Raw genomic sequence first — 27042 nt, 5'->3', positions numbered from 1 at the left:
GGAAGAGCAGCAAGTGCTCTTAACCACTGAATAATCCTACCACTACCAAATTCTCTTTCTGAGAATTAACATTGCATCTGTGTAAGTAGAATAAGATGTTAATGTATTATCATATACATTAAAACAAAAAACCTTACCAAGGGGTTGGCCCTGACGTCATATTCCTTCAGATAGTATTATACAGGCTAGCCAAGCTACATTTGTGTACTTAGGACTATGTAACAATTAAAGAAAAACTGGTCATGAACTTGGAAGAGAAAGGGATGCATGGGAGGTAACAGAGAGGGCAAAGAGAAGGGGCAGAATATGTAATTGTATTTCAGTTTAATTAAATAAAACAATTTAAAACGATTATTAGCAGGAAGAAATCCTAAAGGAGGGGTACTATGACAAGAAAACACAGCATAAAGGCAAACCAAGAAATACACATAAGTTCAACTTTCTGAATTGAGTTTATTTTTAATAACAGATAGTTTTATTCTTTAACAACAACATGTTTCTGAGTCTCCAATAACATTAAATGAGATTAGATTAAGTAATTTATAAGGTCCACTCAAGAATAAATGATTCGTGACTATTGAAATTTGCATAAAATTAAAAATTGGATTAAGGGCAGAACGTGGAATTTTGGGAGACTGTGACCCTAACTGTGGAATAGCAGTAGAAAACTGCTATTTTGCTCAATATTTGTATGTTACAGAAAAACAGTTTATGAATGAAAGAGAAAATAGCTGTTAATTATGTATTTGTACATTTTCAATAGAGATATGCAATTTTTATTTTAAAAAATAAGTGTTGAAAGAGTTTAGGCAGAGCAAAAGTCAGGAGGAACAGAGCTGTGTTAAAATCTTGCTCAGATAAAATTATTTGTAACCCTGTTTCTTGGCTGCATGTAGTTTGTTGGTTGAACAATTGCCCAGGATCCTCAAATACGTAGCTACATTCACACCATAGTGCCATAAACTTCTCTTGGGCAAGAAGAAAAAAATGACTAGACCTGAACCCCTTATGGCAACATTGCATCGTCTTATCCAAGCACAGCTCTTTCCGTATGAATACTGCTAACTGACCAATCACACCACTGCACTTCATGATACTACTCCCCTGTTAAGAAAGTATTATCTTACCCAAGGTTTTCCTCAGAGCAACTTTGACATCCTTATTTCTCAGACTATAGATCAGAGGGTTCAACATGGGCACCACAATCGTATAAAACAAGGAAGAAACTTTTCCTTGGTCAAGGGGCAAAATGGAAGGTGGCTTGAGATACATGAAAGCCCCAGAACCAAATAACAGACAAACCACAATCAAGTGGGAGCTGCAGGTGCTGAAGGCCTTGGATCTGCCCTCTGTGGAATGCATGCGAAGAATGCTAGAGAGGATGAGGGCATACGAAATGAAGATGGAGACAATGGGCACAGCAATATCAATGGCCACCACAATGAAGACTACCAGCTCATTTATGAAGGTGCTGTTGCAGGAGAGCTCAAGAAGAGGAAGGATGTCACACATGAAGTGGTTGACAAGGTTGTCAGCACAGAAGGTCAGATTCATTAGGTTCCCTGTATGGGCCATGGCCTCAGAGAAACCCATCACATACGCTCCTAGTAAAAGGAGTAAACAAACCTGGGGAGACATGGTGACTGTGTACATCAGGGGGTTACAGATGGCAACATAACGGTCATATGCCATGGCTGACAGAATGAAGGTCTCAGAGACAACAAAGAAACAGAAGAAAAACAACTGTGTCATACACCCTGAGTGTGAGATGATGTTCTTCTTTGAGATAAAACTCATGAGCATTTTAGGGATGATGGTGGAGGAAAAACAGAAATCTACTACAGAAAGATTGAAGAGAAAGAAGTACATAGGGGTGTGCAGGTGAGAGTTCAGCCCTATCAGGAAGATCAAGCCCAGGTTCCCCACCACAGTCACCATGTAGAAACCTAGAAAGAGAAAGAAGAGGGGCATGCGGAGTCCTGGCTGGTCTGTCAGACCTGCGAGGATGAACTCTGTCACAGAGGAATTCTTGACAGTCATTCTTCTCGGGAGGGAAACCTGTGTGACAGAGAAGAAAACCAGTGGAGAAAAAGAAGCATCACCACCGTCCTCACAAATCTATGTCCTCTTTGTGAAAATGGAACCCAAAGGAAGTTTGAACTGTGTTAGGAAGGTTTAAACTATTTACAGAGCATGATAGTGAACTAGCAGGTGACTCTAACTTCCAGAGCACAATAAGGACTACACTTATCTTCCAGCATTAGAGGATGAGCATCTCTTCTATTCTGAAGATGATTCTTTTACCATAGTATACCAGTTACTTAAATTGGGACTTCTTCTCTAGGTCAGCACTATAGAGTTACAAGTTGAAGTTGTATTCCCCACAATCTCCTAACTGGACTACACATAGATTTAGTAATAATAATATTCTAAGCTAACAGGAACTACTGTGAGAGCCTCTAAGAATATGTGACCATATAGCAATCTCAGTTTACAAAGGAGACACAGAGCTCTCAAAGACACAGACCCTCCTGACTTGGGGCAGAATGGGACCTTCAGCAGATGCACACGCAGTCTGCAGTCCTGATCCTTGTTTCCTGACTTGTCAGGGTCAGAGGGGCACATACCTTCCTTTACTTGCAGCAGGGATGTTCTGCTTACTGTTTCTCATCTGAAGTGTTCTGAGAAAAATAAAGACCTCTTGAATAGAAAAGAATAGCTTGGAATGCAGGATTGACTGCCTTCTCCCAGGCCAAAGTACACTCAGGTTTATCTTGTAATCCTTTCCGTACTGACAACATTGATTCACAATTGCTGCTTATCCAGTGGCTCCTGCAATATCCAGCAAAGAAGCAGCTCCTGTCCTTGAGTAACAGAATAAGAGGTTCATTCTGGTTTGCAGATCTCAGGGGCTTGGTTATGCAGACAGAGGTTCTCTCGGGACCATTTCCTCAGAGTTGCACTCCCTAAAGATGTAGAAATACCTTGTTTAGCCTTTAGAAAAAAATTTTCTGACAATTACCAGTTATAATTATGATAGAGGAAATGATCCTGGGTCCGACAACATATCCGAATCTCTAGTGTCAGAAAGTTGAATGTTACTAGAAATACAATAAAACGATAAAAAGGGATCCAGGATCCAAAATATATATCCAGTAATACAGAGCTGTATAGCCTAGAATTAGAAGTAAGGACTTTAAAATAGCCACTTGAATTACTTTTTAATCTATTTAGAAGGAAAAGAATGAGCTAACAAACACTACATTTCAACAGAGTATAAGGAACAGCAAAATACCAAATGAAAAATTTGAAACTGAAATGTTGTATATTTGGTTTAATGCAGCTTGTATTATGTTAATTTGGTCCCCAAAATTGCTCGAGAATCCACACGTCTGCATGTAAGACACTGAGGGACCCTGCCTCTGGTTTTGATTGGTAAATAAAGCTGCTGGTGGCTAATGGCTGGGCATGGAGACAGAGGTGGGACTTTAGGATTTCCAGGCAGGGATCTGAGGAAGAGAGATAGCTGTCATGCCTGGGAAAGAATGGAGACATCACACCTGAGAGGTGCAGAGGACAGAGAGGTAGCTGCCACATAAGAACCAGGGAAGAGCGGTCCCAAGGAGCGCCCCTGACTGGGTCTAGGGTAACAAAGATGGAATATAGATTTTTAGTAAGCAAGAACTCAGGAATATTGGGGGAGGGAGTGTGTTAGCCACATGAAGGTTTGGAAGTGGGCCAGCCACTGAGCTGTTAAAGGCATATTAAAATATAAGGCTACTTGCATGTGTGTCTCTCATTAGAGGACCCAGAACATTGGAGCGGGTAGCTAGAAGTGCTTCTACTACTGCCAGGGTCAATATGAGTAGGATTAATTGGGTAACTGCTGCACTGAAACTTTTTGTAATGGGTTAGGAATTTTCTGAGTTGAGTTAATATCAGATTAGCTAAAGTCACACAAAGTATCAGTGAAATCAAAGACAGAATTAATAGAAATCAGCCATACTAAATCCAGATGGAAAAAAAACTAATTTTCAAAATACCACAGTACCCCAAGCCTCTGGGATAATCTTAAACAAGTCCAATATATGTGTAATCACAGTTCCAGTATATGACCTAAAAAATAAAAAGAAAAACTACTTTTAAGTACTAAATGAAAAAGCTTCCATCCAATAATTTTGATGAGCCAGAAAACAAAATAAAGTTAAGGAAACCACAGCAAGAAAACAGTGAATAGAAAACATATCACAGTCACATAACATAGCCAAAGAGCTGAAAACTGGATTAAAAAGAAAAACTTTTGAAATAGACATAGACGAGAGGCTCAGAGATTCCTGAGGAGCTGAAGTGAAACCAACTCAGCTGTTATGAAGGAAATGGAAATGAGAAGACAATTAAATGACATCATTAAAACTCTGAAGAAAAACAATTGTCAATCTAATATTACATGTCTGGTAAAAATACCTCCAGAAACTAAACAAAGAAATTGTCAAGCAAATGAAAAGTGAAAGGATTTATTGCCAACTATTGCAAGAAGAAGCAAATCTTTCCAGCTGAAAGTACCTGTCTATAAGAGGAACTTTATATCTGAGAAAATGCTAAATACATGGGCATTATATATAAAATACTTTCTTTTAGTTTCCTTTCAAAAATAATTTTGGCTGTTTAAGGCAATAAAACAACAACATAATTCAGCCAAAAATATAGAGATGTGTAATTAAAACTACAAGGGAAGTTGGATTAAAAGAACCTTGCGTAAATCAACAGGATCAAAAATTTATAGGTATAAATGCAAACATCTCCAGTTCAGCATGAGTAACAACCTATTGTGAAGAGAAAAAAAACACCAGAGTGAAAACTGAGTCCTAAACCTTAAACTTTCCCATCCTGTTAGGCAAGCATGAAGGAAGTGATAATTGGCCCAGAAATCCTTACCAGCCTCAAGGTATTCTGGAACAGTCCTCTATGGCATTCAAACCCTTCCCAGACACTGTCCTTGCTCCGCTTTGCCAAACTGAAGAGTTTCTCTTCATATTGTATTCTCCTGAGCCTCCAAGTGACAATCCACATGTACTAAGGGGTTTAAATCGAGATATACACAAGCTATTACATGTATTTTGAGGGAAAAAAATAACTTGAATACAAGATCAAAACCCAACAAATCTTACAATCCAGAAATTATATCAGAAATAATTTTCAACAGTATATTTTTAAAGGCTTATTCTTGCTTCATGAGGCTACCCTAAAGTGTGAATTCTCACCAATGTCAGTTGATACTTCAGAAATAGCTAATGCAGCAGGCACCCAATGTTTATTCAATCCATCAAGAACATTTACACGGATGGATAGGTATATCACTGTCAATAAAATTCAAAAGAGTAATAATACTAAGTCCTATCAACAATTGTAAAGAAATTTTATATTGCTTTTATAGTGCTAGTAGGACTTTAATGTGTTCACTTGTAAAGCTTGTATTATATGACAAGACAAAATATACACCTGCTCTATGACCCAGCAATCATACTGGGTCAAAACTCCCCCAAAATAATAACATGTTTAGAATTAAGATCCAACACCTAGATTTCCAGACACCTGTGTTCTCCTTGAGACAGCTTTCCAGACTTCTCTCTCTCTCTCTCTCTCTCTCTCTCTCTCTCTCTCTCTCTCTCTCTCTCTCCCTTCCTTCCTCCCTCCCTCTCCTCTCCTCCTCCTCTTTCTCCTCCTTCTTCTTCTCAAGACAGCTTTTCAGACTGCTCTCTTTGTTCTGCTCTGCTCAAGACAGCTGTCTCTTGCTATTCTAACATCTCTCTGGACAGCTCATCTCTTGCGGATCAAAGACCCAGTCTTTTATTTGTGTATCCATTTAGTCATTACCCCAGATTCCCTTTTGATTATCTCATGAATCAGCATCCCGGAACCCTAGTCCCTTGGTTCTTAGAAAGAGACAGCAAGTACAAGTACAAATAATAAGATAGCTTGATGGGACCTGGCCCTGAAATTACCATTCCTACCATTCCTGGGCCTGGACCTAAACTCCCTCTGTCCCAAGCTGACTTTGAACTCAGGAATCTACCTGCCTTTGTAAGCATGAACAATAAACTTAGCTGGGTGGGATCTTGCCTTTTGATCACCAACCCCTAAATCTCTTTACCTCCTTCCTTAGTATCTTTCTGACAAGCTGGTTCATAGAGCAGCCACCTCTGTTCCTTTAGACTTATGAAACTCCTTATACAATTCATATTGCATGCTTATATTTTGCATAGTTGAGAAATTATAAATTTTCAAATTCAGGTTTTCAGCATTTTTTCCCATAACCATAAGGACAGTCCTGAAGATTACAGTATTCTATCATTTTGCTCAGACATAGACACACCCTCACCTCCTACTTGTGCTGTCTCTGATTATCATGGAGACATTAACCCTGGCAGAGAAGACATTGTTCAAAGGAAGTACATGAAAATATATATACTATTATTAAAAATAAGCCTTTTTCCCACAGCAACCATCAACACTCACAAAGGCCTACACCCTGCTTGCTCTGTTCCAGAGGCAGAAACTATGTCATGCCATCCCTTACACAGGGCCAAGAAGGACTTGGCATCTCACAATTGCTCAAAACTGGAAATAAATAAAGTAAGCATTAACTGGAGAGATGAATAAGCCATGGTGTTTCATTACAATGAAATACAACTTAGCAATAAAAAGAAAAGACTACTGCAATGAGTCATGTGATGTGTGAATGAAAACAACTCCCACAGACTCATAGGGAATGGCACTATTAGGTGGTATGGCCTTGTTAGAGTAGATGGTTGGAGGAAGTATGTGAGGAGGCTGGAAGGGACTTTGAGGTTTCAGGTGTTTAAACCGGGCTCAGTGTCACGCTCTCCTCCTGATACCTGAGGATCCAGATATAGAACTCTCACCTTCTCCAGCTCCATGTCTGCCTGCATGCTACCATGCTTTCTGCCATAAGGACAACGAACCAAACCTCTGAACCTACAGGCCAGCCCCCAATTAAGTGTTTTTCTTTATAAGAGTCAATGTGGCCATAGTGTCTCTCATAACAGAATTATATAGAAACCCTAATTAAGACATGTGTAAACCTGAATGAGTTGGGAAAAAAACAATGGATCAATCTCTGAGAGAGAACTAAGAATACACTGAGGAGAACCTCAAATGCTAAGCTCGAAGGCACTTCTTTAATGACAAAGCCACATCTGAGACTGAAAAAGTGATACTCACTAACTCATCCAACAAGTGGAGAAATGCTGTCATGCACTGTTCTAGAGGGGATAGAAAAAACAGTAACAAAAACAGAGTATCTATCAATTACTAGGAAAGAGAAGACAAATAATAAACAAGTTATGTAATATATCACAGCAGATAGAAAGAATGGAGAGAGAAAGAGAGAGAGAGAAGAAAGAAAGAGGAAAAGGGCAGGGATTATGAGTTATATATTTAAACAAGATGACAAATCATGAAACATTTATGGGGATTGGATGGGTTATAAAGCCTATGATAATCATGTTGGTCAAGTCTTAAAAACTGATGGTCACACTATTTCAGTCAGTATCTATCACTAAATGGGTCAATGGGTGACCATTGCTTAACTTATCACAGAACCCACTGTCCTTGACTCAGACAACAGCTCCACCAAAAGCACTGGCTCTACTGAAGGGAATTTTAGACCCCACAAGTTACAGCAGCAAAAGAATTTTATGGCCTTTCTTCAGAATCAGAAGTCATACAGTGAAGAGTAGTAATATCTGCATATCTCTAGGCTAAACATATCATCCATTTCTCTGAGTTTTTCTAATTTTCTAATCAGCTTTCAGGCAGAGATCCAGTGTGTTCCTATAAGGCACAAATTTAGCTGGTATCTAGCCAGCTATATTTTAAAATACTTTCTCAGGGCTATTTAGGATGCCTTTATCCAAAGAAGAAAGAAATTTCTCCTTAAAGAAATACAACCCTCAGTGAACAAGTGATTAAGCTACCTTTTTATCTAAGTTTCTACTGCTTTGATTACTTAAGAGGGGCACGTCTCACTGGTAGAGCATTTCCCTAGCCAGCCCAAGTCCCTGAGCATGATCCCAAACACAGTAAAATAAAAATTTAAATTAAATTAAATTAAATTAACATATATGTATATATGTGGTGTTGCTTCCAATCCCACCTGCCAAAGTCACTTCATATGGTCTTACTAGCAGGTATGTATCCATGGCCCATTCTGACATGCCTTCATTTCCGTATGTCAGATTCACTCCTTGGGATCATCTTTTTATTGTTAAGTCAAAGAGATATCAAAATTGAAGCAAAACTTACAGGATAAGACTTGCTGAAACTACTAAGGGGCATCAAAGAAAGTAAAAGTAAAACTAGGCACAGGGCAATTATGAATTAATACAGGAAGAATAAGGAGGGAGAACAGTGAGAGTGTGCAGAAGATACTAGGAGAGAGGATCTGGTATTACGTTGATCTCTCACAAGCACTTAGGTAAATGAATAATGGGATAAGACTTCTAAACTCCACTATGTGCTCAAGAGCCATCCTCCCCATTGGTGCTGTCTCTATCAGGGATCTTCTTCCAAGTCTGGGAAGTTGAAAGGTAACCTTCAGGTCATTTAGAAGGAACTGACTCAGATAAAACAAAAAGTGTATTGTCTGCTGAAGATTTTTGAAAAAGAACAAAGCAAAAAAGCAGACTTGTCTTTCTCATCCCCAGTAGAAATGAAGAATGAAAAAATCTGGAGAGGAGCTGAGGTGAAGTTGGAGTCTGAGGCAGGCACAGACAACTCTGCTGACAAGGGAAACCTGCTGGATGATGATGATAATGGTGATGGGAGGATGACCAGCTGGAGTTGATCAAGGATGACGAAAAAGAGGCTGAGGAAAGAGAAGATATTATGATACCTAACCTATAAACCAAACACAAGTGTACTGTATTTAATAAAACCAATTTTACTAAGTGTAAAGCCACAAATACACCTCAACACAGTAATAGTGGGAGATTCAAAAAAAAAAAACTCATTATCACCAATAGTCAGGCAAATAAACACAGAAACATTAGAGTTAAATAAAACTATAAATCAAATAAACATAATATGCAAACCAAAGAATATACGTTCTCCTCAGTACCACATAGAACTTTTCAAAAATAAATCAATAAATGAATCAGTCAATCGATCAATAAAACATAAAGACAAATCTCAGCAAACACAAGAAAGTGGAGATAGTATAGTTTATTTTATTTGACCACAACAGAGGGTGGGGGACTAGACATTGTCAACAACAGAAATTACACAAACTCGTGGGACTTAAACACCACACTACTGAACAATGAATAGGCCATTAGCAAAATAAAGAGGGAAGCCAAAATCTCCTAGAATTGAGGATATGATAACACACCATATTGAAACTTACAGATACAATAAAGGAAGCCACAAGAGGAAAATTTATAACACTAAGTACCTATATCAGAAAATTAGAGCAAGCCCAAATTAATAGAGTAATGCTATACATTAAGGCCTTACAAAAACAAGAACAATGGGGCTGGAGAGATGGCTCAGCGGTTAAGAGCACCCGACTGCTCTTCCAGAGGTCCTGAGTTCAATTCCCAGCAACCACATGGTAGCTCACAACCATCTGTACTGGGATCTGATGTCCTCTTCTGGTATGGATGAAGACAGCTACAGTGTACTTATATATAATAAATACATAAAATCTAAAAAAAAAAAAAAACAAGAACAAACCAAATCCTTGAGCAATAGATAAAGAGAAGTAACAGTCAGGGCAAAAAGTAATGAAATGGGCATCAAAAAGAAAATTCAAGAATTAGGGAATGTAGAGTTCATTCTTTGACAACATAAACAAGATTGGGAAATTAACCAAAAGGAAGAGTAAGAAAACCCAAATCGATAAAATTAGAGAAGATAGAAATATTTCATAAATACCAATAAAATCCAGAAAGTCTTAAGTACATGCTATTAAAGGCTATATTCCTCTAAATTGAAGACTTCAAAACAAATGAATTAATTTCCAGATGCACGTGACCTGTGCTGACTATTTAATGTCAATTTCACCCAAGCTGTAATTATAAAAAGGAAAAAATCCTCAGTTGAGAAAATGCCTCTCTAAGACACGGGTGTGGAGGGAATTTTCTTAATTAGCTATAGATGTGGCAGGGCCCAACCCATTGTGAGTGGTGCTATCCCTGTGCTAGTGATCCTGGATTCTGTAAGAAAGCAGGCTGAGCAAGCTATGTGGAGCAAGCCAGTAAGCAGCATTCCTCCATCGCCTCTGCTTCAGCTCCCACCTCATTTCCTTCCCTGTTTGAGTTCAGGCCTTGACTTCCTTCAATGATGGACTATAATGTAGAAGTGTAAACCAAATAAACCCCAACTTCCTTTTGGTCATGGTGCTTTATCATAGCCACAGTAATCCTAATGAAGATGTGACTTTAAAAACTTTATGGGGGGAGGGTTGGGAGGTGAACACCCATAAGGAAGGGGAGGGGGGAGGGGGATGTTTGCCTGGAAACCGGGAAAGGGAATAACACTCGAAATGTATATAAGAAATACTCAAGAGAGAAACCACCGGAACCTGAAGGAAACAGACCGGATAAACAGTTCTCTGCACCCAAATCCCGTGGGAGGGAGAGCTAAACCTTCAGAGAGGCAGACAAGCCTGGGAAACCAGAAGAGACTGCTCTCTGCACATACATCTCGGACGCCAGAGGAAAACACCAAAGGCCATCTGGAACCCTGGTGCACTGAAGCTCCCGGAGGGGCGGCACAGGTCTTCCTGGTTGCTGCCGCCACAGGGAGCCCGAGGGCAGCACCCCGTGAGCGAACTTGAGCCTCAGGACCACAGGTAAGACCAACTTTCCTGCTGCAAATGACCTGCCTGGTGAACTCAAGACACAGGCCCACAGGAACAGCTGAAGACCTGTAGAGAGGAAAAACTACACGCCCGAAAGCAGAACACTCTGTCCCCATAACTGACTGAAAAAGAGGAAAACAGGTCTACAGCACTCCTGACACACAGGCTTATAGGACAGTCTAGCCACTGTCAGAAATAGCAGAACAAAGTAACACTAGAGATAATCTGATGGCGAGAGGCAAGCGCAGGAACCCAAGCAACAGAAACCAAGACTACATGCCATCATCGGAGCCCAATTCTCCCACCAAAACAAACATGGAATATCCAAACACACCAGAAAAGCAAGATCTAGTTTCAAAATCATATTTGATCATGATGCTGGAGGACTTCAAGAAAGACGTGAAGAAGTCCCTTAGAGAAACATAGGAAAACATTAATAAAAAAGTAGAAGCCTACAAAAAGGAATCGCAAAAATCCCTGAAAGAATTCCAGGAAAACATAAATGAACAAGTAGAAGCCCATAGAGAGGAGACACAAAAATCCCTGAAAGAATTCCAGGAAAACATAATCAAACAGTTGAAGGAATTAAAAATGGAAATAGAAGCAATCAAGAAAGAACACATGGAAACAACCCTGGATATAGAAAACCAAAAGAAGAGACAAGGAGCTGTAGATACAAGCTTCACCAACAGAATACAAGAGATGGAAGAGAGAATCTCAGGAGCAGAAGATTCCATAGAAATCATTGACTCAACTGTCAAAGATAATGTAAAGCAGAAAAAGCTACTGGTCCAAAACATACAGGAAATCCAGGACTCAATGAGAAGATCAAACCTAAAGATACTAGGGATAGAAGAGAGTGAAGACTCCCAGCTCAAAGGACCAGTAAATATCTTCAACAAAATCATAGAAGAAAACTTCCCTAACCTAAAAAAAGAGATACCCATAGGCATACAAGAAGCCTACAGAACTCCAAATAGATTGGACCAGAAAAGAAACACCTCCCGTCACATAATGGTCAAAACAACAAACGCACAAAATAAAGAAAGAATATTAAAAGCAGTAAGGGAAAAAGGTCAAGAAACATATAAAGGCAGACCTATCAGAATCACACCAGACTTTTAGCCAGAAACTATGAAGGCCAGAAGATCCTGGACTGATGACATACAGACCCTAAGAGAACACAAATGCCAGCCCAGGTTACTGTATCCTGCAAAACTCTCAATTAACATAGATGGAGAAACCAAGATATTCCATGACAAAACCAAATTTACACAATATCTTTCTACAAATCCAGCACTACAAAGGATAATAAATGGTAAAGCCCAACATAAGGAGGCAAGCTATACCCTAGAAGAAGCAAGAAACTAATCATCTTGGCAACAAAACAAAGAGAAGAAAAGCACACAAACATAACCTCACATCCAAATATGAATATAACAGGAAGCAATAATCACTATTCCTTAATATCTCTCAACATCAATGGCCTCAACTCCCCAATAAAAAGACATAGATTAACAAACTGGATACGCAATGAGGACCCTGCATTCTGCTGCCTACAGGAAACACACCTCAGAGACAATGACAGACACTACCTCAGAGTGAAAGGCTGGAAAACAACTTTCCAAGCAAATGGTCAGAAGAAGCAAGCTGGAGTCGCCATTCTAATATCAAATAAAATCAATTTTCAATTAAAAGTCATCAAAAAAGATAAGGAAGGACACTTCATATTCATCAAAGGAAAAATCCACCAAGATGAACTCTCAATCCTCATCTTCGGTTGGTTTATATACAAGTGTGCAATTTCTAGGCTTGAAAGTAAAATGATGCTATCTGGTGCTGGATAGAGGAGCCTTATTTTTTATTATGGCAGCTTGCTATTTTTGTAACATGGTGATTTGGTTGAACACAATAAAGTACAGTAGTAACTGATCTCCCCTTCTTCCTGGATGAGTGAGGAGATGATTAAATGTTGATGTCAGCATCCTTGAGCATATTCAGATGAGCTTCTGCTTCTGTTGAAAAGGATGCTGTGTTTGATTGTGGTCCGAAGCTTTGAAGCACTACTTGGCATCTCCTTCCTTGGAGGTCTCACTGTTTAAACATAACAGATTTGATAGCTTGTTGGTAAGGTGAGGTCCAGCTTGTCTCCACTAGGTCATCTTCATGTGAATCCAGTGGTTATACGGTTTTGTTCTAGGGATATTTCATTTTTTTAATAACGGTTTTAGCTGACATTCATGGAGAGAATGAATCCTTACAACTGTGCCACTAGTGAAAGGAAATCCTGTCTAGAGTATGTTTCTTTACAAAGCTATGTCACACCATCCTTTGGGCCCTCTGCTGGAAAAGTAGAATCAAGTCTCAAATAATGCCTTTTAAATTGTATCCTCTAGTATTATAGATGTAGGACAGTACTGTATCATACCTCTGTGGATGTAAAATAGCTTGTACCTGCTTTATGATACGTAGTAGTGACCGTGCTTTATCAGAGCTGTTTTTAATGATGTTGCTCAGAATGTTTTCTTTCCAGATGATGATTGAGAAGCTAATTTTAAAAAAAAATGGTGCCAGGTACCACAAGAGTAACAGAACTGTGCTGTTTTCTCCGGTTTTGTTTTTTTACTTTTTTTTTTAATGGAGTGTGCTGGATGTCTCTACAGTTTTGTTCAGATGACTGCAGAATCTGGAAAAGCTGTTGCTGCTGTTGATGCATAACACACTGCTATTATTGGTCTTTTCATATAAATAATATATATATACAGATATATAATTTGAATTTTTTGAAACTTTAGCTGTGCTGTCAACTTTGGAAAAAAGTATCCCCGTTTACTGTGTTGAGTTGGCACTGTACAGAAATTAACAGCCATATTGGTCTAGAAATGTTGAACTTAAGTTTTTTCCATTTGTACAGGGGTAACACACTGTATTAAATATGTAAGGTCTTATCAAAAAAAAACAATGAAATTAAAAATGGAGGATATGAGTACTTCTAAAATATGCAGGAGGGTTTTATCGTACATATAAGTGAGAAAGCAGGCAGAGAGAAGAGTCTAGGCTGAATACGGCCAGCTGACTAAACTTAACAGGGGAAAAGGGGGCTTGGGGGGGCGTAACTGAGGGGCCACAATTTAGAGGAAGCCCCAGGCTAAGAGGCCAAGAAAGGTGTAGACAAAATGGCTGAGTTATATGGACATTAAGCTGGGGGAAGGGAGGCTGAGGCCCAGACCTCAGAGAGAGAAGTTGAAAGTAGGGGGCAGGTGAGAAGTGCTGGAGGGAGTCATAGTTGCTAAGCAACGCTGGGAGAGAGGGCCAGCATCTGTTTTGATATGTTACCTCAGCTAGCCTTCTGTCCTCAGTTTCTGAGACCTAACAACTTCTGCTTTGAACTTGTGAGTGAGAACAACAAACTCACCAAACAGTACCACTCCACACATAAGGGGGTAAAAAAGTTTATTTCGAGACAAGGCACAGACTCTGTGCCTGGGACAATGAGGCCAGGCCAGTTTATGGGCAGCAGAAGGAACAGTAAAACCACTGTAGATCTCTCCCGAGAGACACAGCCAGAATACAGCAAACACAGAGGCGAATGCAGCAGCAAACCACTGAACTGAGAACAGGACCCCCGTTGAAGGAATCAGAGAAAGGACTGGAAGAGCTTGAAGGGGCTCAAGAACCCATATGAACAACAATGCCAAGCAATCAGAGCTTCCATGGACTAAGCCACTACCTAAAGACTATACATGGACTGACCCTGGACTCTGACCCCATAGGTAGCAATGAATATCCTAGTAAGAGCACCAGTGGAAGGGGAAGCCCTGGGTCCTGCTAAGACTGAACCCCCAGTGAACTAGACTGGTGGGGGGAGGGCAGCAATGGGGGGAGGATGGGGAGGGGAACACCCATAAAGAAGGGGAGGAGGAGGGATTAGGGGGATGTTTGCCCGGAAACCGGGAAAGGGAATAACACTCGAAATGTAAATAAGAAATACTCAAGTTAATAAAGATTAAAAAAAAAAAGGTCCAGCTTGGTCTTCATGTGGGTCCCAAACAACTGGAGTGGGGCTATCCTAAAAGCTGTTGCCTGTAGGTGGGATATGTTCTTTTAGCTGGGCTGCCGGACTCAGGAAGAAAGGATGTGCCTAGCTTCACAGAGCCTTGATGTACCAGAGTGGGTGGATACCCAGGAGGACCCCTGCCCACATACAGGAGTGAGGGAGGGGGAGGGGGACAGATTGCAGGAGGGAGTGATCAGGAGGAGAGCAGTGAGTGTGATATAAGGTGAATAAGACAAAAACATTTTAATGAAAAACAAATCAAACTTACATACTTTTTCTAGTAAGCATCATCTTTATGTTATCTTGATAAATAACCTCATCCCTCCAACTTATTCATTGTTTCTTTAAAATACCCAATCCTTTGTTGGTTATCCTGAGTCACAGATTTCTCTGTCAAAGCTCAAATCCTAAAGTTCATATCCAAAAAGTTCTAAATTCTGCTCATTTGTCTTCAAACATATATGAAGTTGTATTCAACATCTTTATAACAATTAAGACCTTAGGAATCCTAATGCAGGGGGCTGAACTTGTTGTATTCCACATATGACCTCACTCTTAAATCAATGGCACAGTCATATTACTCTGTCACTTGGCGAAAAACAAGGAAAAATTTCTTCTCCTATCTAAAACTTAATAATGACAATTTTCTTGATTTTTAAGGATTTTTTTAAAACTCTCTCTCTCTCTCTCTCTCTCTGTGTGCGTATGTGTGTGTATATTTGTGTGTGTGTGTGTGTGTGTGTGTGTGTGTGTGTGTGTGCCACATGTGTGTAGGTATACTAGTAAGTCAGAGGAAGGTGTTGGATCCTCTAGACAGAGCTACCGCTCAACCTGCATGCTAACAACTATGTGCAGATCCTCTGGAAGAGCAGCAAGTGCTCTTAACCACTGAATAATCCTACCACTACCAAATTCTCTTTCTGAGAATTAACATTGCATCTGTGTAAGTAGAATAAGATGTTAATGTATTATCATATACATTAAAACAAAAAACCTTACCAAGGGGTTGGCCCTGACGTCATATTCCTTCAGATAGTATTATACAGGCTAGCCAAGCTACATTTGTGTACTTAGGACTATGTAACAATTAAAAAAAAAACTGGTCGTGAACTTGGAAGAGAAAGGGATGCATGGGAGGTAACAGAGAGGGCAAAGAGAAGGGGCAGAATATGTAATTGTATTTTAGTTTAATTAAATAAAACAATTTAAAACGATTATTAGCAGGAAGAAATCCTAAAGGAGGGGTACTATGACAAGAAAACACAGCATAAAGGCAAACCAAAAAATACACATAAGTTCAGCTTTCTGAATTGAGTTTATTTTTGATAACAGATAGTTTTATTCTTTAACAACAACATGTTTCTGAGTCTCCAATAACATTAAATGAGATTAGATTAAGTAATTTATAAGGCCCACTCAAGAATAAATGGTTCGTGACTATTGAAATTTGCATAAAATTAAAAATTGGATTAAGGGCAGAACCTGGCTTTTGGGGAGACAGACTGTGACCCTAACTATGGCAACACTGTAGGAAACTGCTATTTTGCTCAATATTTGCATGTTACAGATAACAGTTTATGAATGAAAGAGAAAATAGCTGTTAATTATGTATTTGTACATTTTCAATAGAGATATGCAATTTTTATTTTAAAAAATAAGTGTTGAAAGAGTTTAGGCAGAGCAAAAGTCAGGAGGAACAGGGCTGTGTTAAAATCTTGCTCAGATAAAATTGTGTGTAACCCTGTTTCTTGGCTGCATGTAGTTTGTTGGTTGAACAATTGCCCAGGATCCTCAAATACATAGCTACATTCACACCATAGTGCCATAAACTTCTCTTGGGCAAGAAGAAAAAGATGACTAGACCTGAACCCCTTATGGCAACATTGCATCGTCTTATCCAAGCACAGCTCTTTCCGTGTGAATACTGCTCACTGACCAATCACACCACTGCACTTCATGATACTGCTCCCCTGTTAAGAAAGTATTTTCTTACCCAAGGTTTTCCTCAGAGCAACTTTGACATCCTTATTTCTCAGACTATAGATCAAAGGGTTCAACATGGGCACCACAATCATATAAAACAAGGAAGAAACTTTTCCTTGGTCAAGGGGCAAAATGGAAGGTGGCTTGAGATACATGAAAGCCCCAGAACCAAAGAACAGACAAACCACAATCAAGTGGGAGCTGCAGGTGCTGAAGGCCTTGGATCTGCCCTCCGTGGAATGCATGCGAAGAACGCTAGAGAGGATGAGGGCATACGAAATGAAGATAGTGACAATGGGCACACCAATATCAAAGGCCACCACAATAAAGACTACCAGCTCATTTGTAAAGGTGCTGTTGCAGGAGAGCTCAAGAAGAGGAAGGATGTCACACATGAAGTGATTGACAAGGTTGTCAGCACAGAAGGTCAGATTCATTAGGTTCCCTGTATGGGCCATGGCCCCAGAGAAACCCATCACATAGACGCCTAGTAAAAGGAGTAAATATACTTGGGGAGACATGGTGACTGTGTACATCAGGGGGTTACAGATGGCAACATAACGGTCATATGCCATGGCTGACAGAATGAAGGACTCAGAGACAACAAAGAAACAGAAGAAAAACAACTGTGTCATACACCCTGAGTGTGAGATGATGTTCTTCTTTGAGATAAAACTCATTAGCATTTTAGGGATGATGGTGGAGGAATAACAGAAATCTACTACAGAAAGATTGAAGAGAAAGAAGTACATAGGGGTGTGCAGGTGAGAGTTCAGCCCTATCAGGAAGATCAAGCCCAGGTTCCCCACCACAGTCACCATGTAGAAACCTAGAAAGAGAAAGAAGAGGGGCATGCGGAGTCCTGGCTGGTCTGTCAGACCTTCGAGGATGAACTCTGTCACAGAGGAATTCTTGACAGTCATTCTTCTCGGGAGGAAGGCCTGTGTGACAGAGAAGAAAACCAGTGGAGAAAAAGAAGCATCACTACCATCCTCACAAATCTATCCTATCTTTGAAAAGGAGAGAGGTGGGAGGGATGGAGAGAGGAGGGAGAGGGAGAAAGAAAGAGGAGTGAGAGAGAGACTGAACAAAGTGAGTATCTCTTAGATTCTGAAGTTAAATCATTGGTGATACCGTCCCCTTTCCTGCCTCTGAGCAAGTTGTTGAAACATGAGTCTCTACCCTGGACTGAGTCCTGACAGGCAGATGCCACCAGAGCTATGACAGTATCTCTCAGTTTGCACCATTAATAATAATATTAATAATAATAATAATAATAATAATAATAATAATATGAAGCCAGGCTTCTCACGATCTCTTAGCTCAACTGTATGCAGGATGAATTAAAGCATTATAATCTAACGCTTATTTAGGAGTTACTGTGAGAGGCTCTAATAATGTGTCTCTACTTTTATCCTCACTTTACAGATTGGATAAGTGAGACTATGAAATATCCAGTCACAGACCCTCCAGACTTCAGGCCTGAGGGAAGCTCCTGAAGACTTACACAGGGTCTGCATTCCTACTCTGTGTTCTATGGCTGCTCAGGATCAGAGGGGCACATACCTTTCTTTACTTGCAACAGGGATGTCTCTGCCTACTATCTCTCCTCTGATGTGTTCTGGGGAGGACGAAGACCTGGTGAATAGAAGACAACAGCTTGGTGCTTGGACCTTCTCCTTTTCTGGGCCAAAGGTCAGAATCTCAGTTTTCCCTTATAATTCTCTCTGTATGGACAACCTTGACTTACACCTTTTAATTTCGCCAATGGTTCCTCCAGCTTCCAAGAAAGAGGCAGATCCTGTCCTGACCTATGGTAATAGAAGAATAAACAGACACAGCCTGGTTCACAATTATTAATTATGAAGACAGAGGTTCCCTCAGGATCATTTCCTCAGAGTTACCTTCCCAAAGGAAGCAAAATTGTTTGTTTCCTGTATAACTCATAGTTTGGATTTTTGAAGTATTTTTTCTTTCAGCTAGTAGCATAGTATTCAAGAAAATAAATATTACAAAAATAACAACAAACACAACTTCTTAAATACCCTATAATGTACTCAATACTGTGTCATTAAACTGAGTCCCAGCTGCCAAGGTCTAAAGCATTCAGAAACATGACTATTTTTGTACTTGTATATTTAGATATACATATGTATATTTAGATATACATATTGAGAGAGAGAGAGAGATACCGATATGTGTAACAATTAATGAAAAGGAGGCCACAAAATTTGAGCAAGGAAAGGTATATGGGCAATTTTAGAGGGAGAAAAGGGAAAGGGGAAATGATATAATTATATTATAATCTCAAAATAATAAAAAATAAAGTTTTAGGAACATCTATTCATTCCTTATTAGCTCTTGCCTAGGTTGTTAAAGTCTGGATCTCCGCAAAGATACAGTGTATTTCAAAACCCAGTCCTCATCTGAGTCTGCCCAATTCAAAGATTTGCCCGTTAGACCAACTTCCTTATGGGTCCCACTGAAACCCATAAGGCAATGTCTTAAAAATGACAAATACTAACCCCCAGTGTACGTGATTGTTGGGGGGAGGGCGGTAATGGGGGGAGGATAGGGAGGGGAACACTCATATAGAAGGGGAAGGGGAGGGGTTAGGGGGATGTTGGCCCAGAAACCAGGAAACGGAATAACAATTGAAATGTAAATAAGAAATACTCAAGTTAATAAAGGAAAAAATGACAAATACTGTCCAATAATTTTTATAGATGTGAGTTCAGTTGAGAAATTTTTGCATGGCTGTTATACTTTAGCATAATGAAAGATTTATTCAAATTTTAACTCATTCCAAGGATCAATATTAATTCTTTTTTTTTATTAACTTGAGTATTTCTTATATACATTTCGAGTGTTATTCCCTTTCCCGGTTTCCGGGCAAACATCCCCCTCCCCCCTCCCCTTCCTTATGGGTGTTCCCCTCCCAACCCTTCCCCCATTGCCCCCCTCCCCTCAACAGTCTAGTTCACTGGGGGTTCAGTCTTAGCAGGACCCAGGGCTTCCCCTTCCATTGGTGCTCTTACTAGGATATTCATTGCTATCTATGAGGTCAGAGTCCAGGGTCAGTCCATGTATAGTCTTTAGGTATTGGCTTAGTCCCTGGAAGCTCTGGTTGCTTGGCATTGTTGTACATATGGGGTCTCGAGCCCCTTCAAGCTCTTCCAGTTCTTTCTCTGATTCCTTCAACGGGGGTCCTATTCTCAGTTCAGTGGTTTGCTGCTGGCATTCGCCTGTGTTTGCTGTATTCTGGCTGTGTCTCTCAGGAGAGATCTACATCTGGCTCCTGTCGGCCTGCACTTCTTTGCTTCATCCATCTTGTCTAATTGGATGGCTGTATATGAATGGGCCACATGTGGGGCAGGCTCTGAATGGGTGTTCCTTCAGTCTCTGTTTTAATCTTTGCCTCTCTCTTCCCTGCCAAGGGTATTCTTTTTCCTCATTTAAAGAAGGAGTGAAGCATTCACATTTTGATCTTCCGTCTTGAGTTTCATTTGTTCTAGGCATCTAGGGTAATTCAAGCATTTGGGCTAATAGCCACTTATCAGTGAGTGCATACCATGTATGTCTTTCTGTGATTGGGTTAGCTCACTCAGGATGATATTGTCCAGTTCCAACCATTTGCCTACGAATTTCATAAAGCCATTGTTTTTGATAGCTGAGTAATATTAATTCTTGAAACGTAATTAATCAGAAATCAACAAGAATTCTTATTTCTCCTTCTTTAAGTTTAATAATAATAAACAAAAGAAAATCTCAGGATAGCAGGACCTCTCTGTATCTATGCCCGAGCAGTCTTCATCTGGTACTAACTAGTCAAAATTCCATGAGAACTCCTACCAATTGCCCCTTTCTCCTTTTTGTCTCCTACTCTCAACCTCCAACCTCTGCCTTCACCATCTTTCTCTATGCCCTCTCTTCTCAAACATCAAAATCACATCCTCATGGAAGCTGAGACCTGAAGGATCTGGAGAGGTTGTGTTTTCCTCTGTTTTCAAACCGGACTCCTCGCTACAAATACCTAGAGCGAGTCTTGAAAGAAAGTCTGAAACATCAATCAAAATTTCTGGGTGTGGACGTGGCCACAGACTCTTTCAAGTCCTTCTAAGTATTTTCAGAACCAGTGACAGAGGGATCCACACAGTCAGCTACTATCACCTCTGAAGGCACCGAGCACAGGTTGCCAAAGGGAAGATGCCTGTGTGAAGTACCAGATTGCTCTAAGTCTCTGTTTCTGACCTCTCCTTCTCCACAAACCCACATGGCCCTTAGTGCGACTGGAATGAAAAGTAAAAGGAATAAAAATGCACAGCCTGCTTTTAAAATCAGACATTAGATTACATGCAATAGCATAGCTGGTATAGTGATTTCTCTGTGCACAAACAATATAAAAACAAGAAAGGGGTTGCCATCCCACAGTCAAAACTCTGACCCATAATTGTTCCTCTCTGAAAGAACTGCAGGGAGGGAAATGGAGAAGCTGAGGAAAAGGAGGTCCAGCGACAGGCCCAAAGTGGGGTCCAGCTCAAAGGGAAACCCAAAACCTGACACCATTACTGAGGCTATGGGGCATTCACAAAAAGGGACCTATTATGACTGCCCTCCAAAAGACCCAACAGCCAGCTGAAAGAGTCAGATGCAGATATTTACACCCAACCAATGGACAGAAGCTGCTGACCCCTCTGGTTGAATTAGGGAAAAGTTGGAAGAAGCTGAGGAAGAGCAACTCTGTTGGAGGATCAGCAGTCTCAATTAATCTGGTCCCCAAGATCTCTCAGACACTGGATCACCAACCAGACAGCACCAACCAGACATCAGTTGGTCTGAGGCCCCCAACACACATACAGCAGTGGACTGCCAGACCTAGGTTCAGTCAGGGAAGATGCACCTAACCCTCAAGAGACAGGAGGCCCCAGGGAGTTTAGTGGTCTGATGAGGTGGGAGATGGGGTGGGGTGAGGGTGGAGACATCATAGAGACAGGGGGTAGAGAGGAGGTATGGAATGGGGAACAATCAGAGAGTGGAGCAGGAGGGGGATAAAATCTGGAGTGTAAAAAAAAATAAATAAAATTAAAAGAAAAACAAACAAGAAAACACAAAGCAACTATTTGCAAACTTTGAACAGCAGGTAATATAAGAATAAAATTATTGATAAAATGCATAAAAACTATGCAACTACTCTAGTCACCCCAACTATTTCCTTAGTGGAAATTTCAATATATATATATATATGTGTGTGTGTGTGTGTGTGTGTGTGTGTGTGTGCGTGCGTGTGTGTGTGTATGTATGTATGTATGTATGTATGTATGTATGTATGTATGTATATCAAGCAAATGACAGGGTGTTTATTAGTGAAATAAAGAAGGTCCGAGTTAAAGGATGCTTAGACAGCTGGGTATTAATATATAGAATATACACACAGAAAAGCAAAAGTTCTCAAAAGAAGAAATAGAAATGACCAATAAATATATTTTATCACATTTATTCATATGTGCACATGTATATACATGTATAGCACAGCCACTGTGTGGAGAGAAGAGAACAATGTTCACAGGGATTGGTCTGTGTTTATCAAACTTGATAGAAATCATTTTTGCCTTCTGGGTCATCCTACTAGCCCAGTCAATAAGTATTATAAAGGCGTTCAGTATCTTATCATCAAAGAAATGCAAATAAAACTACTTTAAGATTCCATCTTGCCCTAGTCAGAATAGCTATCATAAACTGTTTATGAAGAAAAGAGGGTAAACAGGTCCTCCCTCTATGGAAATTAGTGTGGAGACCTCAAAAACCTAAAAGCAGAACTACCATGTGACCCTCACATGCCACTTCTTAGCATATGCTGTGGTGGTTTGAATAAGAACAGTCCCCATAGTCTCATAAATTTGAATTGTTGGTCACCACAGAATGCACTACTTGAAAGGATTGGTAGCCTAGTTAGAGGAAGTGTGTCACTAGGGATGGGCTTCAAAAGCCCAAGATAGGCCCTAGTTCTCTCACCCTCTCCCTTTCCTTCTCCCTCTCCCACTTCCTCTCCCTCCACCCCCTTCTTATTGTCTTCAGATCTGACTGTAAAACTCTCAGCTACCATATCTACCTGCAAGCTACCATGCTCTCTGCCATTAGGATAATGGACTAAACCTCTGAGACTATAGGCAAGTCCCAATTAAATGTTTTATTTTAAAAGACTTGTCATGGTCATGGTGCCTCTTCACAGCAATAGAATACTAAGACATATGACCAAAGAACTCTACATTCTACTGCAAAGTTACTTACATATCCATGTCTATTGATGCCCTATTTAAAATAGCAAGAAAATACTAAAGTCCTCTAAATGTCCATCGTTTGGTAATAAAAGTGTGGTATAAATACACAATGTAGTTTTATTTAGCAAAATTTTCAGAAAAATAGATAAATTTGGAGATTATCATATTATGTAAGTTAACCTAGACTTCGAAAGATCAAGTATTATCTTCATGTTATCTTTCATATGCGGATCCTTGTTTTAAGGGTGTGTGTGTGTGTGTGTGTGTGTGTGTGTGTGTAGGTATGAGTGTAGATATGTCATAAAGCTAGAAAGGGGGTCATGTGATGCATGTTAATATAATACATGTGACAACATGGACAAAAAGTTTCTTGGGATAGAGAGGGAGAGGGAAAAGCAGAGGGATGGAAAATGGGATAAGGAAGATTTAAAAAACAAATTTGAAAATGGCATAACAAAATCTAACATTGGTGTGGTTGGCTTTTGAAAAATATTTTTAAAAGGTGATAATTCTTCAACTTTTCCCATACAAATATATACAGTATAACCACTAAAGAGGAATTACAGAATAATACCAATAACGTGACCACTTGTCGACTTGCTTGGAATAGTCAAGTTTATGACTGTAATTCTAACAAAATTATTGGTAATAATGGTAAATCATAAATTATGATGTTTCTAAGCATTGAAAATGTGAACTAACTTCAGTACAAATCGTGACTTTGCCTATTACTAAATATGTGACCTTAGTAGCTGTTCAACCTCTCTCTGAACTTCAATCTCTAATCTTAACACTAATAATAATCATATCTCAAAGGGTGAATAAATGGTGCTGATTATAGAATTTAGAAGGCAAAAAGAATTGATTAAATAATACTAGCAATAAGAACTGTCTTTCTTAATAGCAATGATGTTTTATATAGATGGTAATGTCAGAACAGGCTGAAAGAGAGAAAAGGGCAGACAGGGAGAACAGCCGGAACACTTCCCACAGCAGTATATACAGAAAGAGGTGAACGGTGCAGGAGACATAGTAATGGAGCAGTTTATATATATTGATGTCCCAATGGTAAAAAGGAGATTGATGGGAAAAGCACAAATCAAATTTGACTAAGGTTTGAAGCCCAGAAAAGCATAAATATGACATATATGAGAAATAAGACTGAAGAGGGCAATTAGATAAATTTTAGATAAGACCATAAAGTGGTACCATAACATCCAAAAGGCAAATACCAGAAAGAAGATGGCAATGTAAAGTCAGTCTATGGTAGGAAAGAGATGCATACTTAAGAATTATTAATACAGAGCTAACCTAAAAAGTAAAGCAATTATAACTCGCGCTGAATGTATGTCTTTAAAGAGGAAATAATTGAAATTCAGGGGTTGAAGGCATCCTAAAATATGACCACACACAGGAAGGGGAAATTGATCAACAGAAGCATTTGAAGACATGTACAACATCTAAAAGTGCCTTTCAGAAGTAAAACAGGATATGAGCTTGAGCCCCGTGCTTAACAATGACACAAGATGACCATGCAAAGAACATGAGTAATTACAGAAACCTTAAAGATATTTTTAAGTCCTACATGTAACCTCAACAAATACCCAATTTCACAAACAATTGTAGAATAAAAGAAGTTTTGTAGGTGCCAGGGGTGGAGAAAATTTTGAAGGTGAAAGGATAACTATGTCCTCGAGCTGCCAAGAGAAAGAACTAGGCATTACCTTAAATTACATCATTCCCTTGCTGTTCACTTGTTCTTTTTTAAAAAATGGTAAAGTACTCACTATCAAACACAGATCCTAACACTAGAGTTCCTAGCACCAAATAAACTGGGCATGGTGGTCTGCGTCTGTGATCCCAGCACTGAGCGGGAAAAGGCAGAAAGCACGAAGTTCAAGGTCATCCTTGGAGCAGCATAGCAAGTTTTGTGGCAGCCTGGGATACATGAGACACTGTCTTAGACTGATAGATGATAGATAGACAGAGAGAGGCAGACAGACAGACAGACAGACAGACAGGTGATTAATAGATGATTGATAGATGATGATAGATGACAAATTATGATTTCTAGATGATAGATAGATAGATGATAGATAGATAGATGATAGATAGATAGATAGATAGATAGATAGATAGATAGATAGATAGATAGATAGATAGATAGATAGATGGATGCTCTAGCTTAGACCATAGGTAATTCTAAGATGGCTACATCAACAAAGACTCGATTCTAAATGTGGATGGTAATGCATAAGTTTTCAGATGAGAAAATTTTGTTTCCTTAGCAATTTTATGACTTGTAGAACTTAGGGAGGAGCACTGTAAATGGAGTTAAGTTTTAGGAATATTCTTAGCCAAGTAAGATGGGGGTTTGGTTTTGGTTGCTGTTGTTTTGTTGGTTGGTTGGTATTTTTGTTTGGTTGGTTTGGTTTGGTTTTGGTTTATAGGTGTTTGTTTGTTTGTCTTCCTCATTCTTTTTTTTTTAGGAATAAACTATATAAAATTAACATTTATTTCATTCTTTCATATAAGTTGATATTTAAACCTGAAATCTCTCTTTGAATTTTTACTAAAATGATAAAAAGGTGTTTATACTTTGGTTTGTTGGTGTGTTCATTTAAATGTATGTATGCATGGATGGATGGACGGATGGATGGATGGTGGACACACCTACTGTTTTTTTTTGTTTGTTTTTTTTTTTTATTAACTTGAGTATTTCTTATATACATTTCGAGTGTTATTCCCTTTCCCGGTTTCCGGGCAAACATCCCCCTCCCCCCTCCCCTTCCTTATGGGTGTTCCCCTCCCAACCCTATCCCCATTGCCGCCCTCCCCCCATAGACTAGTTCACTAGGGGTTCAGTCTTAGCAGGACCCAGGGCTTCCCCTTCCACTGGTGCTCTTACTAGGATATTCATTGCTACCTATGGGGTCAGAGTCCAGGGTCAGTCCATGTATAGTCTTTAGGTAGTGGCTTAGTCCCTGGAAGCTCTGGTTGCTTGGCATTGTTGTACTTTTGGGGTCTCGAGCCCCTTCAAGCTCTTCCAGTTCTTTCTCTGATTCCTTCAATAGGGGACCTATTCTCAGTTCAGTGGTTTCCTGCTGGCATTCGCCTCTGTATTTGCTGTATTCTGGCTGTGTCTCTCAGGAGCGATCTACATCCGGCTCCTGTCGGTCTGCACTTCTTTGCTTCATCCATCTTGTCTAATTGGGTGGCTGTATATGTATGGGCCACATGTGGGGCAGGTTCTGAATGGGTGTTCCTTCAGTCTCTGTTTTAATCTTTGCCTCTCCCTTCCCTGCCAAGGGTATTCTTTTTCCTCATTTAAAGAAGGAGTGAAGCATTCACATTTTGATCATCCGTCTTGAGTTTCGTTTGTTCTAGGGATCTAGGGTAATTCAAGCATTTGGGCTAATAGCCACTTATCAATGAGTGCATACCATGTATGTCTTTCTGTGATTGGGTTAGCTCACTCAGGATGATATTTTCCAGTTCCAACCATTTGCCTACGAATTTCATAAACTCGTTGTTTTTGATAGCTGAGTAATATTCCATTGTGTAGATGTACCACATTTTCTGTATCCATTCCTCTGTTGAAGGGCATCTGGGTTCTTTCCAGCTTCTGGCTATTATAAATAAGGCTGCGATGAACATAGTGGAGCACGTGTCTCTTTTATATGTTGAGGCATCTTTTGGGTATATGCCCAAGAGAGGTATAGCTGGATCCTCAGGCAGTTCAATGTCCAATTTTCTGAGGAACCTCCAGACTGATTTCCAGAATGGTTTTACCAGTCTGCAATCCCACCAACAATGGAGGAGTGTTCCTCTTAATCCACATC

General features: G+C 39.7%; 2 protein-coding genes across 3 annotated transcripts; both read right to left on the bottom strand.

The window, feature by feature from the left end:
* Positions 1-1107: 1107 nt before the first annotated feature.
* LOC120094365 (olfactory receptor 8B12-like) lies at positions 1108-2076 on the bottom strand. The gene has a single exon (XM_087564253.1). It carries the CDS (start codon positions 2038-2040, stop codon positions 1108-1110), a length of 933 nt encoding a protein of 310 aa, XP_087420379.1. The 5' UTR covers positions 2041-2076.
* A 14836-nt stretch (positions 2077-16912) lies between these two features.
* Positions 16913-26792, bottom strand: Or8b12 (olfactory receptor family 8 subfamily B member 12). Of its 2 annotated transcripts, XM_087560873.1 has the most exons (2): positions 26775-26792; positions 16913-17833 (listed from the first exon to the last, which is right to left on the bottom strand). In XM_087560873.1, exons 1-2 carry the CDS (start codon positions 26787-26789, stop codon positions 16913-16915), a joined length of 936 nt encoding a protein of 311 aa, XP_087416999.1. In that variant the 5' UTR covers positions 26790-26792. The 2 variants fall into 2 exon arrangements, with proteins under 2 accessions (XP_087416999.1, NP_001000435.1); NM_001000435.1 differs by lacking the exon at positions 26775-26792 and having other exon boundaries at positions 16913-17845.
* Positions 26793-27042: the final 250 nt, after the last annotated feature.

Source organism: Rattus norvegicus, chromosome 8, assembly GCF_021556685.1.
Source record: "Rattus norvegicus strain SHRSP/BbbUtx chromosome 8, alternate assembly SHRSP_T2T, whole genome shotgun sequence".
In the NCBI taxonomy this organism is placed as follows: Eukaryota; Metazoa; Chordata; class Mammalia; order Rodentia; family Muridae; genus Rattus; species Rattus norvegicus.
This window is presented reverse-complemented; position numbering and strand designations above follow the sequence as displayed.